Below are 14660 nucleotides of genomic sequence, written 5' to 3'. Positions count from 1 at the left end.
CTGTAAAATAGGGATAATAAAATACCTACCTCATTAGTATCCTGTATTAAAGATCAGCTGAAATCAGGTAAGACCAGTAGGGGAAGAGCTAAGTAATAAAAACAGGTGGGGGAACTTCATGAATGTGTTCACCTTACTTGAGCTCTGAACATGCAGGTCAGGGAGAATCTCTTTCCCGGGCTGGTATGAGAGGAGACGCCAGCCCCTACCTGTAGGTGAATTGGGTTATACCTGGTTTGGGATCTTCCAGAGATCGGGGCGGGGAGGGCCCACAAGCCAAAGAGAGGAGAGAGGTTAATAATGAACAATGTCGAATGTCTTTCTGCTGTCATCACAGTGCTTTTGTATAAGCCAAAAGTGCCACAGCAGTTACAGTGTTGCTACCTGATGAGAGAAATATGTACCTTTAGCAGCAAAGAGATGTGTGGGACTTGAGTGTCACATAAAACCCTTGAAATTAGCTCTATTAAGTAAATTGTCACAAACTCAAAATAAATCTAATTGTGTCATTTATCTAATTGCAGATGAAAATGTGGTTCTCTTTTTATGGATACAGGTGACTTGCATTCCAAAAAGGAAGTATCCTTTTTTTTTCTTCCAGACAAGCTCGCTCTCAGTAAGAAGTTGACCGTGTTGATGTTCAATATTTCAGAGGACCAGGACTACTGTATTCCTGGGATTTTTATTTCCTACTATGTCATCAGGCTCTGAGAGATAGAACTAATTTTTTAATGCAATGTTTCTTTCCATTAGAATCAAGTGTAAAATGTTTCTTGTTAGACATGTAAAATCCACTTGACTAAAAAACCAGTTAAGAGAAAGATCAAGCCCAATTTGCTAATACAAGATTTCTTATTTCTGAGTTAAAAAAAAATCCTTGAGAGAACCATGTCAAAAATTAAAAATTGAAAGGAACACTGGCAGATTCCCCGTGTGCCTAATTTGGCTTTGCTGAACAAATGACCAAATTGACATGAGAATTACATACAGGATTTGCTCAGCATCCTTATTTCTTTAACTCATTTCTCACTCCTGAAATATTGCCAGGTTCACGTGCAGGAGGGAGCCGTGTCTATATCGACCATGGCGTCATTGGACCAGGTGGAATTAGAAAAATGGTGATTTTAGATTCTTGTTGTGAATGAGCTTTTGCAGTAGAAGTAATTTGTCATAGAAACCCAATGTAATGAAGTCAGGATCAGGAAGGATCATGATGCCCCTTTTGTTGACTAGTTTATAAACAGGTTATTTTTGCTCACCGTTAGCAAACAGGAGTAATAAAAACCTTAAATGGGGGAGAGAAGAGGCTTCGCTACAGTCCCCTCATTTTCTCTGATAAGGCATTGCATTGCACATAGACCTCAGAATTCTCTGTCTTTAAAGAGAGGGAAGACGACAGCAGGGAGAGCATCAGTCAGGAGACCAAGGTTCAAATCCTGGCTTAGCCAGTCAGTGGTTGTCTTGAGCCTGGGCAAGTCATTTCACCTAAGTGAGGCTCAAGGTCACCATCTGTACAAGGCCAGACCAGATGACCTTTGAGCCCATAATGACTTTTGCTCTGCCATTCTGATGTGATGCAGAAAAAGAAGCCAAAAAAGTTTCTCTGAAAGGGGAGTCAGGCAGATGGGGGAAGAATATCTAGATGAATATACATCCCCAGTCTTCACTGGTGCTTGTCCTGCTATGAGCTGGAATGGTGCAGTGCTCCAGCGTTAGGTGTCACACTCAAGTTCAAGTCATACCTCTACCACTTACCAGTTGCCTGTTACTCCAGCTCTCGGAGCCTCAATGTCTTCATCTGCAAAACAGGAAATGAATAGACACAACAGATAAAATTGGTGCCTGGCACACACTAAAGGCTCAATTAAATGTTAGCCACCATGGCTGTCATTGTAATGACAAAATGACCCAAGACCCAGCAAAAAGTGAGACACATTTCTTGAGTGCCTCCTATGTGTTCAATACTGCCAGATTCCTGCCTCCTTTATACGGACAACACCCCCATAAGGTCTGTTTGATCACCCCTCTTCCCATAGTGACATAATTAGAGTGGCTGAAAGTGCACATTTGGTTCTATAACCAGCTGCCCCACCTACCAGCCCTATCTATATGGGTGAATTTCCCATACTGCCTCCAATGTCTCAGCTATAAAATGGGAATAATAATAGTAACTACTCTAGGCTTATTGCAAAGGGCAAATAAGATAATATGTGTAAAGTTCTTCTTCTTTTTTTTTTAAAGATGTTATTTATTTGACACAGAGAGAGCACAAGCAGGGGGAGCGGGAGAGGGAGAAGCAGGCTCCCTGCTGAGCAGGGAGCCCGATGTGGGACTTGATCCCAGGACCCTGGGATCATAACCTGAGCTGAAGGGAAACACTTAACCATCTGAGCCACCCAGGCGCTCTGCATGTAAAGTTCTTCACCCAATGTTAGACACCGAGCCAGTACTTTCCGAAAATGTTAACTTTTTGTTCTAGCTAAGGAAAGTTGAAGCTCAGAGAGGTCAATTCGTTTGCACAAGGTCATCCGCTTATGAGTAGTGGCATGGGAATTTGAACCCTGATGGGAATGAGTCTGTTCTCTCAAAGACCCAGGATAGGAAGATGGTTCCTCCTTTCCCCTTTTCCTAAGGCACCCCTCGCTTTGCTGCCGGTTTCAGGCTGCTTGGCAAGAGACTCCAGAGTTCCATCAGAGGGCTCACTGGAAGCAGTCTGATGGGGGCTGCCCGGGACTCAGGAAGGGAAATGAATCCAGACGCGCCTTTCCTCCTTTGCTGCAGCCAAGGGAAGCAACATGCCCTAGGAGTATGGCCAGTGCCCTAATTGCCACCTCCCTGACCCCCCGCCCCACTGCTTTTTGCAAAGCCTATTTTTCACGGGAGAGTTCCCCCTCTTTGTTCCAGCACACATTGCACATCTACCAATCGATATGACATCTTATCCTCTAAAACATTCATAACGTCTGCTTCCTATGATTCTAGTGGCCACATACCGCGTGCAGCCCTCATTGCCTTTCCTTTGTAGTAAGTAGTCTTTCGGACTGGCCCCCTCTTCAATAGGGCTGCTGGTTGCCGCTCTTTAAAAAAAGACAAATATTGTTTGGGTTGTCAACACTGAATGACAAGCTTCGGAGGGAGAAGAAAGATGTGCTTAGGTGTATGTGTGTGGATTGTGGGGCTGTGTTTTGCTATCACAAAAGCTCTTAAAATCCAAGACCATGATTTATTTGCTGAATAAAACCTACCGATATTATCATTCTCTAAAGGTATGTTGATCACATGGGTCCTTTCTTAGAGAAAGAAAGGCTTTTAATTTATTTTTTTCCTGGGAAAAATAGCAGCAGGAAAGGGGTAGTCTGGGTGGGAAATGATGGTCTGTGTGGCGCATGGCTCCAGGCATGTGTTTATCTGCCCGAGGATAAGCTGGCTCAGTGGGTAATGGGACGCCTGGCCAGCATCGCCAGTCCTCCAGGGTACATTCCGGGTAACTCTGCACAAGGAAAAGACAGTGGCTGTGAGCATGTGTGTCTGTCTTACGTATCGATCTGCCTGGTGATGCTGAGAGCAAAGGGCGTTGTTAGAGGTCACCTGAGCACACTGGCCACCACACCCCCACGGTGTCCAGAGTCACCACCTGCAGCACACCCACCACAGCAGCAGATGTAAGGGGACTCCAGGGGGAGGAGTTAGACCAGCAGGGGGGGTGGGGGGGTGGAATACATCCTGAAGCTGCAAGGAGCCCCATTTGTTTCCTCCAAACAGAGGAATTGATTAATCTCGTACCACTTCCCACTTGCTGCACTATCCTGAGCCTGTCATGAGAATAGATTAATGCGCCGGTCCCTCCATGTGGATTCCTCTTGTCTCGAGAACACACTGCTGCCCGGTCTCAGAGCTGCCTCACGCAACTGTCACCTTGTTCTCATGGCAGACATGCAGGAGGGGACAGAAAGCTTCCCTGCTTTTGTGAGGGACTAAAATTAGGAAAGCAGACACAAAATCCCTGTTTTAGTGTCAAGGCTAAAAGATAAGAGAGTGCAGATAGAAGTGTGAATGCAGGTGTATTTCTCCAAAGCCCCCTCTCATTTCCAGTGGTCCTGCCAGGACTCTCGTATCCTGTCTATGACTCACCCTTCCTCTTCTGTGTCATTCCTGGGCCCGTGAGCTTTGCAACCGCTTTGGAAGCTGCGAGCTGGAAGTTGGACACAGGCAAGTAACTTTTCAGAGCATTCTTGGGAGATAGGTACACAAATCCCATTACTAGTAAAGGGATTTGTGGGCATAACTTCCCCGCAGTGCTTTGAAAATTCAGTCCATTCAGTGTATTGCAATACAGTGTGGGGGGAATAGGAAAAATCACTTCACCAAGGTGGTGGTTTGAAAGGGATTTTTTTTTAACTCCTTTAAATTTTTTTAATTCCTTTAAGACTTAAGGCATTTCCGAGAATGTTACCCCACATGGTTTTGTTTGTATCTCTTCTTTTAGGCAGAAGGTAATTTGGCACTGACAGCATTCCTAAAAAGGATACCATTAATCCACTGCAGTAGGCCCCTTCCTCTTTGAGGAGAAAGCACCCTACTCTACCATACCCCCAAAGGATGATAAGCAAACTGACCAAGGAAAAAGTCACCAAGCATATTGATCGTTAGCCTGCCTGACTGCAAACTGAGGTTGCCAAACAGATTTATTTTCTATTGACATTCAAGATTCCTTTAAGTTAAATAGCAAGCTGGTCGCTGACCAAGGACAGATTTATTAGAGGACTAATGACTGCTTACAAAGGGAGGTGTCTATTGCTGAGTGAGCCCTAACAATATTTAGTAAGTAATTCTGTAGCCCACTGCCCTGTTCAGTCTTGGCTAAGTAGTGGTTCATTTAGAGAATTCAGGACCTAATGGCCTCCAGTGAGGACTTTTGGGCAAGTCACTAGCAGGACAGTACGGGGGTTGGGAGCTCTGACTTAGCAGTTATACATGTCTGGGTTTAAATTCCAGATTTCCTGGTTCCTGGTTGTGCGATCTTGGGCAAGTCACTAACCTCCTTAAGCTCCAGTTTCCTTATCTAGAAAAGGTAGATTACATTACCACATCACAGAGGGAGGATGGAAATAAGTGGGCTTTCATCCTCTTTTGAATCTTCCAGTACCATCTGATCTCACCCAGATACAAGGCAAAATCTCTCCAGGGGCACCCAGTCCCCACCAGCCACCTTCTCCACCACCCAACTTCCCCTCCACCCTGCACTCTCCTTTCCCACTGACCCCACTCCACCCTCAAACACAGTTCCCCAGATGTCAGCATGAATGGCTTTCTCACTTCCTTTGGGCCTTGGCTCAAGTGTTCCCTATCACAGACACCATCCTTGACCAGTCTACATCTAAACAAAAATCTTGCAACTGCTCACCCCTATGCCCTGGTATCCCCAACCCTATTCATACTCTACTTTTCACTGGTATGTGTGTAGTTTCTATGTCTCCCACGAGAATGTAAGTTCCATGAGAGCAAGGAACTCTTTTTGTTAACTGCTTTATTCGCGGAGCCTAGAACACACCTGACACACAGTAGGTGCTCAATAAACATTTGCTGAATGATAAGTAAGGAATAAATGATGCAATTAACATAATTAACCCAATCCCTGGCACATTGCCAAAATAAATGTTAATTGTCATCATTGTCATTGAGTAGGCTCATCTGCATGTGTTAATTTTCACTACTGCTTGCAAAAGTGTCTTTGCAGATTGCCTGTGCAAGTTCAGGGTGAGCATTTGTGCCTCTGAGCCCTGATTATTCCACTGTGGTTCTCTCCTCTCAGCAGTGGCACTTTTGGAATTGGCTACACTTCCCACGGGAGTCCTGGCACTGTTGTCTAAATTGACTGCTGCAGCAGTGGGGGTGGGGAGGGAGTCCCAGCCTACCTGGTCTCTGAAGGAGCTTTGCCATCATCTCTAAGGCCCTTGTGAATCTGGCCGCATGCTAAGCCATAAGACCCAGCAGGCAAGGCTCCCTCCTCCCACTTCCTAAGCTCTGCTTGGCCTCCAGGCTTCCATTTTCAAAGGGAAAGCCCAATCTCTTCCTCCGGTTATGTATCGACAAGCCTGATCTTTAAAGATACCCCCTGCTCCTGGAGGCTTGCTCAGCAAGCACAGAGCATCCGTGGCCCCTGTGTTTGCCCTCTTTGACAAGCAGGGGCTGAGCAGCTCTCTGGGAAGCGCTGCTGACATATTGATTGACTCTCTTGTCAGGTTGATCCTCTGCCAGCCAATGAACATGGAAGGTTCTAAGTGGCACCCAGCAGGGCCCACACATACCCTAATTACTATTTCAGACAGCCCCCATTCCAAGCTGCCACTTTTCAGGGCCTAACATTTCCTGTCCGGTGGTCGCTGGGGGATTCTGTTACATGCAACCAACCCCTCCCTCTTAATTTTCACTTGGTCCCCTTGGAGTATTTCTTTTAGAGCCCCTCTGGCATAAACACAGGCCGCCTCACTAAGGAAATACCACCCTAACTCCAAGTGGGTCTGTTTATTATTCTTGCTGAAGTCTGGGATCTGTGTGTGGTCTGTCCATCCTGCCTTGGTTCATTTTCAGCGCTTGATGAAAGTTTTCTCCAATTAGCCAGAGGGATACTCGCAGTCCTTGGCTGCCTATCGTGTTTTTAGTGGCTGATTTCCCAGCTGCCACCTGGATTACACGAACTTCCACTTGGAGCTTTTCCCCGTTCCATTCTTGCTGACCCATGGAGCCCCATTTGTTCCATCTGAGGGTCTCTCTGGAACAGAGCCTGCCAAATCATGATAAATTGTGCGTTTTGGCTGTCAGTGGGGGTGACTCACATGAAGGAGAGGACCTCCCAAACTCATTTCACTTCTGACCCTAGGATGGTCTAAACAAGACCTTTTGGGGATGAGCTGCTAGAGCATTTGTGGGGAGCGAAAGAGGGGACCACCCCACTGCATCCAAGGTGTCTCGTTGAAGAAAATGTAAGTTGATGAGGCTGGCGTTCACCCAAAATCTTGAGACTCTCTAAGTCTGAATCTGAAAGTGGATCACAGCTGGATATTTTATGACATGATATTTAAAGAGCTATTTGTGTTGTTGCTGTTCATAGAAGCAAGGGTAGTGACCCTAAGTACGGAGCAGTCCTAACTTTTCCTGGTTGGGTTTTATAAAGGATCCTGACTGAATAAATAAATAACTTGAAGGAATGAATGCACAGATGCCTGTTGTGTAAAAATGGGATGTCTTACTCTACTTACACGGTAGTCCTTCTCTGCGGTTTTGCTTTCTGAGGTTCAGTTATCCGTGGTCAGCCGTGGTCTGGAAGCAGATGATGCTCCTTCTGATGTGCGGTCAGAAGGTCAGTAGTGGCTTAACGCTATGTCACAGTGTCCGCGCCATTCACCTCACTTCGTCTCGTCATGTCGACATTTTATTGGCTCATACCATTGCAAGAAGAGGGGCAAGGACAGAACAGTGAGATACTTTAAGAGAGAGAGAGACCACATTCACATAACTTTTATTACAGTATATTTTTATAATGGTTCTGTTTTATTATTTGCTATCATTGTAATCTCTTACTGTGCCTCATTTATAGATTAAACTTTACCATAGGTGTGTATGTAGGGTTCAGTACTGTCTGCAGTTTTAGGCATCCACGGCGGGGGGGGGGGTCTTGGAACGTACACCCCATAGGTAAGTGAGTGGGGGCTGTGGTAAGTGAACATCTCAGTCAGGGAAGTCTCAGCCATACTGTTAAAACAAAGAACCCCAAACTCCCAGCAGCCTATAACACTAACAGTTTATTTCTTCACTCACACTGTGTCCTCTCACGGGTCAGCCATGGCTCTGAGCCATGTTATCTTCACTCAAGACTGAACCATGGCTGACCATGTGGCAGAGTGCAAAAAGGCATATAGAGTGTGTGCTGCTGGGTCATGTGGCCACATCCGAATCCAACAAGATGAGGAAATATAACCCCTTCATGAAGGGGTTCTGAATATAGAAGATGGTCATTCATCAACCACAGTGAGGTGATCATGAGTTTCAAGAAAGAGACAAGGTTTGCTGAGATCGCATTGCAAACCAGAATTGGTACCCAGATCACTGTGAAATATGAAGCAGATAATCACTTCCCACTGTAATCTTCCTCTGATTCTGAAATCCTCCCAGTGATCAAACCTCATAGTCAATAGTTTCTTCATCTATGAAATGGGGATTAGGACAGTACCAACCTGAATGTAAGCCGTGAATCTTGATGAAGATAGTATCTGTAGAGCATCTCCTACAGTGCTGGCCAGAGAAGAGGTTCGGGGATTGCAGCAGGCATTGATAAACCCTCCTCTGTGCAGACCCATCCCTACTGCTGCCAGCCCTATTGTGTGCCACCCTTCACACCTCTGTATTATGTGTTTTTGGTTTGTGAGAGTATAATGTCCTGCAGTCCAACCCCCCGTATCTGCTCCCATGTGTCATTATCTATTCTAATAAACATTTATGGAGTGCCTCCTAGATTCGAGACCCTCTGCTAGATCTCCGGAGGTGTTGTGGATGCTTGACCTCTCCCGTTCTCCCGGGCCCTCAGCAGCCCTTATTCCCCCTGGAAAGGGAAACCTTTTCAGAAGGTAAAAGGAGAGATGGATGGAGGGACGGATTTCTCAGCCCCAGCCATAGAGCAAATCAGTAGCAGAATAAGAAACAGATCTCTCATTAGTCAGGAAACTCATTTACTTCACAGCTCCCCTGGGTCTTTATCCTAAGGACATTTTAGTCCATCCCCATAGGCTAGAAAGATATTCTCATTTTCTTACTCAAGTAAGAGAGAAGGAATAGCCGATCAAGAAAAAAAAAAAAAAGTACAAACAAAAGCCTATTTCAGCCTCCCTCCCAAAAAAAAACAAAAGAAGGTGGTTATACCCCTGATATAATTCTCACTTATTTACTTAACGTTCAATTCAACAACAGAAAATATGCCCGAACTTGAGTTTCATTTTTGTTGCCTCGTTTCTGCTGGGATGACAGAGCTTGTGCTCAGCAGATTTGGCTTTTCCCCTTTTATCTCCCTCTCACTTTCTTATTTTTCTTTTCACTTCTGGGAGCTGTCTGAGCAGTTACTTGTATACTCTGACCCTAACCCTTCTCACCCCATCTCTAGTCTTCTTCTTCTCAGAATACTTTTTTTTTATTTTTTAATAAAGAGATGCTATGGAACCCAAAACAAAAAAGGAAGGGCGAGCATCTCTGCAAACAGAGAGAACACAGTTTCATGAATGCCCTCTTTCTGTGCAGTAAGATGAGGGTATTGTCTGCTTGCTGTTCTCTCAAAGTGGACAGCCGCAGTATGTTCCTCACCTTGGAGGGCCAAGATTGGGTATTAGAAGAGAGGAACAGCTTTGAAAAGAGATTTCACACTGATGGGGCCCTGGGGAGGTTGCCATTCTTGCCTGATAGACCCGCCGCTTCCTTCCGTAGATGAGAAAATCCGAGCTTTGTTAGGTCCAAGCCCCAGCCACACCAGCAGTACCTGTTAAAACACGGGGAGACCCTCCGTGAAAGAGCCACCCCTCCACGGCAGCAGCAGGCTGGCTCCAGGCAAGCCCCAAGAACCCAACAGCGACATTAAAAAAGGAATCATTTTAAAATAGCTAATTCCTTGGCTTCCTTCACCTGGTAAATTACAAATCAGAAGCTATCGTTATCTTGAAGCAGCCACGATTAGTTCTCATTTCCTGACCTCTGTACAGTGAAAATATGTCATTATTTGAAGCAATAGAATCCGGTCTCTTCAAGTGAGTGACCCACATATAACGGATAAACTGCAGGAGAAAATTAGGTGTTGCCTTGACAGAAAGTGTACAGTAAATGTCACTTATTCTTATTAGTATTTATCATCTCAAAGAGTTGCCTTGCACGTCAAAGTAATGTATAGGGGGGAAAAAACAACGTGGTTCTGAGATGGGGAAGTATGTAAGGAAAAAAGCAGACATACACCCAGGGACACCTTGGCACCTTAATCTGTGGCCATCAATCTGAGCTGTATTGTTTGAAGATAGGTTTTTAACCTTAATAGAATGCAGCCTGACTTTAAGTGGTGGTAGGCATGCAGAATTAATTGCTGTGTGAACAATTTCCTAAGCATTGTTAATCATGTTTCCTGTGGTTAATTGTTTCTCCCATTCTGCATCATACTCAAGAACCTTTCCCTGTCAACAGCCCTTTCTCTCCTGCAGTGCCAGAACCATAGCCACAGCATCAACCTGTGTCCGGTTGAAATGCCAGACATATTGTTTGAATGGGCAATATGCAGGGGAATGAACTCCTTATTTATTTGCAAATGAAGTATTTCTTAGATAGGGACTTTGAAAGAATACAGGTGTTTGGGATTTGCCTTTCACTCCACGTCTCCTTTGTGAAAACAACTCACCCAGAACCATGGGAGATGGGGTGAATTGAGCTTGCTAAACCACCTGGGAAGTGGGGAGCTGGCACAGGGTGATGAGGAAGACCGGAAGGAAGGAAGGAAGGAAGGAAGGAAGGAAGGAAGGAAGGAAGGAAGGAAGGAAGGAAGGAAGGAAGTTTGTGTTGGGAGGGGTGCAGTGCACAGGGAAGTAAAGCAGGAGTCAACAGGCTTGCCTCCTTAGCATAGCGCCTTGGCGCTCTGGCTCATTCGTCCTGTGGTAAAGTGCGGGTGTGGGTATGGGGTGTGAGAGAGAAGAAAGTGTCATTGTAGTATTTTCGGGAAAGGACCCCGTTCCACCACCACCCCCAAGCTTTTTCCACAGTGGGCTGAAGGGTACCCACTTGGCGGCAGAAACGGTTAGAAAGCTTGGAATGCAAAGATGAGCCTTCGGGTGGGTCTGACAGTACCTGCGGCATTGCTAATCCAGTGTAGCGGCGGTCACACCAGCAGACAGGTCCCGTTTGGGTAGCCTCGTTTTGAAGCCAATTTATGTTTTGAGTAGTTTGGGCAAAACTACCCTTGCCAATGCCCCCGGACCACCAGTCTAAAAACAACCGCATCCACAATGTGGGAGAAGCTGCACATGATGGAGCAGAATCCTTGACAGTGATTCCAAAGGGGCATTTCCCCCTCCTTGGTAGCACCATTCACAAGGTCTGAACTAGGGTTTCTCCTACCTCCTCCGCCCACCACCCAAGGCTGTGTGAACAGAGGCACAGAGAGAGGCGTCCTCACCACCCAGATCTCCTTGCTTTCCGTATTTAGCTAATCCCAGTGGCCTGGGGCAAGCAGGTTTTGAACTGCAGCTTCCTTAAAAGGCAATCACTTGGAAAAAGCACCTGGCCCTCCCCCTTGACATTTGCATTGCTGAATTATCTATTCATATTGTCATTACTTTGTCTCTCCTGCAGCAATGCATCTGCTCGGACTCAATTGGCAACTGCAGCCGGCAGATGGACACACCTTTAACAATGGGATAAGGACCGGTTTACCAGGAACTGATGATGTGGCGACAATGCCATCTGGAGGCAAAGGTGAGGTTACAGCTGCTGCGTGCCCTCTTGAGGTCATGAGGAAACTCTGAGCTCCCGCCAGCGGGCTCAGGTTTTCCAGTCCAAATCTTGGAAGGTACGCGAAAAGGAAAAGAAAGCGGGTAACAGAATCCTCACCTTTTCTAGGTGCCCCTGTTCAAAGCTGTTTGCTGTTCCTGTCTGTTAGCTGTGTCTGGCTGGAGTTACTGAGAACTGACACGGTGCCTTCGCAGTGCAGTGTGCATACCTGGGCTAAGTGGAGCGACCTGAAAGCCTCCCAAGGCCCAAGCGGGAACAGCAGGAGAAAGTCCTGCCTCATCAAGAAAGCTGAGAGCGGCAGGCCACACATGCCACTAGACCAGAGCCCTCTCCCCAGAGGAGAGATGCAGCCTCCCCAGGGAGGAAGCGCTGCCTGGCATGAAAGAGAGAGATTCTGAGCTGTTACGCTTTGGGAGAGAATAGAAAAGAGTTTTGACAACTCGGGAACAAAGCTCCTCTTCTCCGAATGGTAAAGGGGACAATGGAAATGTTTATTGAAGCAATCAAGCAACTGTATTCTTGCAGGAAAAAAAAATAGGTGCTAGCAAGGTGCTAAGAAGGAAGAAGGAAAACAGGACTGGGGGGGGGGAGGTGGCGGGTACGTGGGGCAGTTAATAAAACCACAGCAGTCAATGGCGCAGCAAGGCGCACGAGGCACGCTGGGCACGCGGCGGGCTGTGCTTAATTCAGGACGGAAATCACCAACAGGAGAGATGGCATGGAAGGGCTTCTCCAAACACAGACTCTTCCACTCTGCCTCTTGGCCCATCTGGGCAGTTTACCCCCACGTTTCTGAAAATACCCACAGAGATATTTCAGAGACAAGAAAGGAAGTAACGTTTATTGGGCACCTGGTGTGTGCCAGGCTTAGCGTTGCCTGACTTCAACAGTTTTAACGGGAGGGAAATCATCTCAGGGAAACTGAGGCCCAGGGTGTTTTAGAAACTTGCCCCAAATCAAACAGGTAGGCCTGGTACGAATTTAAACTCAAGTCTGCTGCCTTGTGCATCTTTGGGCAAGATGGTGGCGTTTCCCTTAGCTCAGTCGTTTTCCACAGAGAAGATTCCAGAATTCATCTTCCCTTAGAGGTGTACGTGAGTCATCCTGAAATGCTAATGTTACTTAAATTATTCTCCCCGGAGTTGTCCTAATGGCTTCGAGTGTGACTTTTTTTGTCTTTTTATCTAATCTTTAAGAATCGCTTTACTCATCTATCCTAATCATAACACTAAATTACCTTTAAGGAAGCATGAAAAGTTTTATCTGAGGATGAAATTATATGCCTTCCATTATCAGGTAGCTAAAACTAGACCTAAAAATGGAGAATGTATTTTGCCTTAATGGATCATGCTCTGCCTTAACTGACCAAAAAGCCCGGAGCCGGATCTGTTGGCCTCCTGCAGTCCGTTCCCCTCCAGTACTTGACACCATCAGCAACTCCCATTTCCTTTATGACAGTGGTTCTCTGCAGCGCGGTTTGGCCCCAAGGGGACATTGGGCAAGAGTCTGAAGACTTCTTTGGGTGTCCCAGTGAGAGGACGTGAAACTGGCATTTAGCCGGGGGAGGCTGAGCTGCAGTTAAACATCCTGCAGTACACAGGACATCCCCTACGGCGAAGAACGATACTGCCCAAGAGTTCCACAGTGCTGCTCTTTGAAAAACGCTGCTTTAAGGGGGTCTCTGCTTTGTTTGATCCATAAATGCCCTTTAATCTGCCAAGTCAGCAGCGCCCTGTCCTTTGAGAAGAATGCAGAACACACATTTGAAAGTGAACATGCATATGTGCTTATCAGGCACTGGGATATATTTCATATGTGTCTACGTTCTGAAGTTACATAAAAATGCTTTTTAAATGGCATCCTTTACCAAAGAGAATCACTGATAGACATTAACTTCGGTAAATTAAGGTCAGCCGCTCTGCACATTCGTGATTAAGCTGTGTTTCCTACTGCCACCCCCACTTGAGCATCCCACACCAGCAAGACAGAAGATTCCTGCAGAGAACAAGTCCTAACTAAGAGTACAGTGCCTCCAAATTAACAATTGAAGAAACACTTTCCATGGTGTCTTTGGAAAGACCAGAATTTTCCCCCTCCGATGCAACGTGCTCTTGAAAATGTTGTGTAAGTCGTATAATATCACCAGTTCTTTTCCAAGTGAGTTAGGAGACGGGGAAGTGGTGGCCAAATTGTTGTCCAATGAATTTTGTCAATAGGACTCTTATGAAAAAGTGTGAGAATTTAAAATTGCTTAAACTTGAAAGAAAACTGGGAACATCTCCTTTCTGAACACCAAAATAGTACTCTTCTTAAGACTGAAGATAGCATATCTCTTAAGCTGTTGTAAAGTTTGGTTTAAAAAATAACTAGAAAGATTTTCGTTTTCTCACACCCACCTACGTCTTCCTTTAAAAAGTGATCCCAGGTTTCAGTTTCTTTATGCAGGGACCTCCCTCCTCCCCACTCCCCAATTCTATACATCTAGATAACCTGAATCAATTCCAATCGACTAGTTTTCCAGTGTTTCAAAGAGACAATCAAGATATATTGGCAATAAGTTAATTAAATAACACCCCCTCCATTTTTTTCTGGTATACGATAATCCTTCACTCCGATAATGTTTTAATCAAGATACACCACACATTGCCAGGGAGGTTAATCTTATTAAGCAATTACTGGGTAAGTATCCAGCAGAAGCAAATTAAAATGTAAGCAAAACAAGGGTATGTGAGTTCCATCTAAGATGGCACATCAATAGAGATTTCATTACTTGGTCTTTAGGAGTGTTTACATTGCTCAGATTTGGAAAGGAGTCTAATAGACAGGGCAGCCTACACACTCTGATATGTTAGTGGAAACAAAGCACTTGATTAATTAGTTAGTAGAGTATGTTCTTTGGGCTTTGTCTTCCCTTTCCCATCTTTTGGTGTTCATCGTTTATTTTTTCTCCATTCTCTCTTTCAGTTAAACCTTAATATGGTTGGTTTGGTGGTTGGGTTTCACATCAAGAAAGGGAAGCCCACAGACTGCCAGAATCACTCACCATCTCGAGTGTATTTCTATGTTAAAAGGAATGAACTCATACATCTTCATTACAAGAGCACAGAGCACTTTTTCTATAGATCTGGGAT

General features: G+C 45.5%; 1 protein-coding gene across 6 annotated transcripts in view; it reads left to right on the top strand.

Moving 5' to 3' along the window:
* Positions 1-14660, top strand: part of TENM2 (teneurin transmembrane protein 2) — a 924727-nt gene that overhangs the window by 702365 nt on the left and 207702 nt on the right. For 4 of the 6 annotated variants that reach the window (XM_028102726.2, XM_088023681.1, XM_088023679.1 and 1 more), the window contains one exon: positions 11371-11493. The exons of the other annotated variants lie outside the window; for them this stretch is intronic. In XM_028102726.2, the coding sequence (XP_027958527.1) occupies positions 11371-11493 (123 nt within the window). The remainder of the gene's footprint in view (positions 1-11370; positions 11494-14660) is intronic. 6 annotated transcript variants of the gene reach the window in all.

Source organism: Eumetopias jubatus, unplaced genomic scaffold (assembly GCF_037043125.1).
Source record: "Eumetopias jubatus isolate StellerSeaLion01/CBP00866 unplaced genomic scaffold, mEumJub1_p1.0 scaffold_5, whole genome shotgun sequence".
Classification (NCBI taxonomy): domain Eukaryota; kingdom Metazoa; phylum Chordata; class Mammalia; order Carnivora; family Otariidae; genus Eumetopias; species Eumetopias jubatus.
The sequence above is the reverse complement of the archived record's forward strand: the minus strand, read 5'-3'. Positions and strand labels throughout refer to the sequence as shown.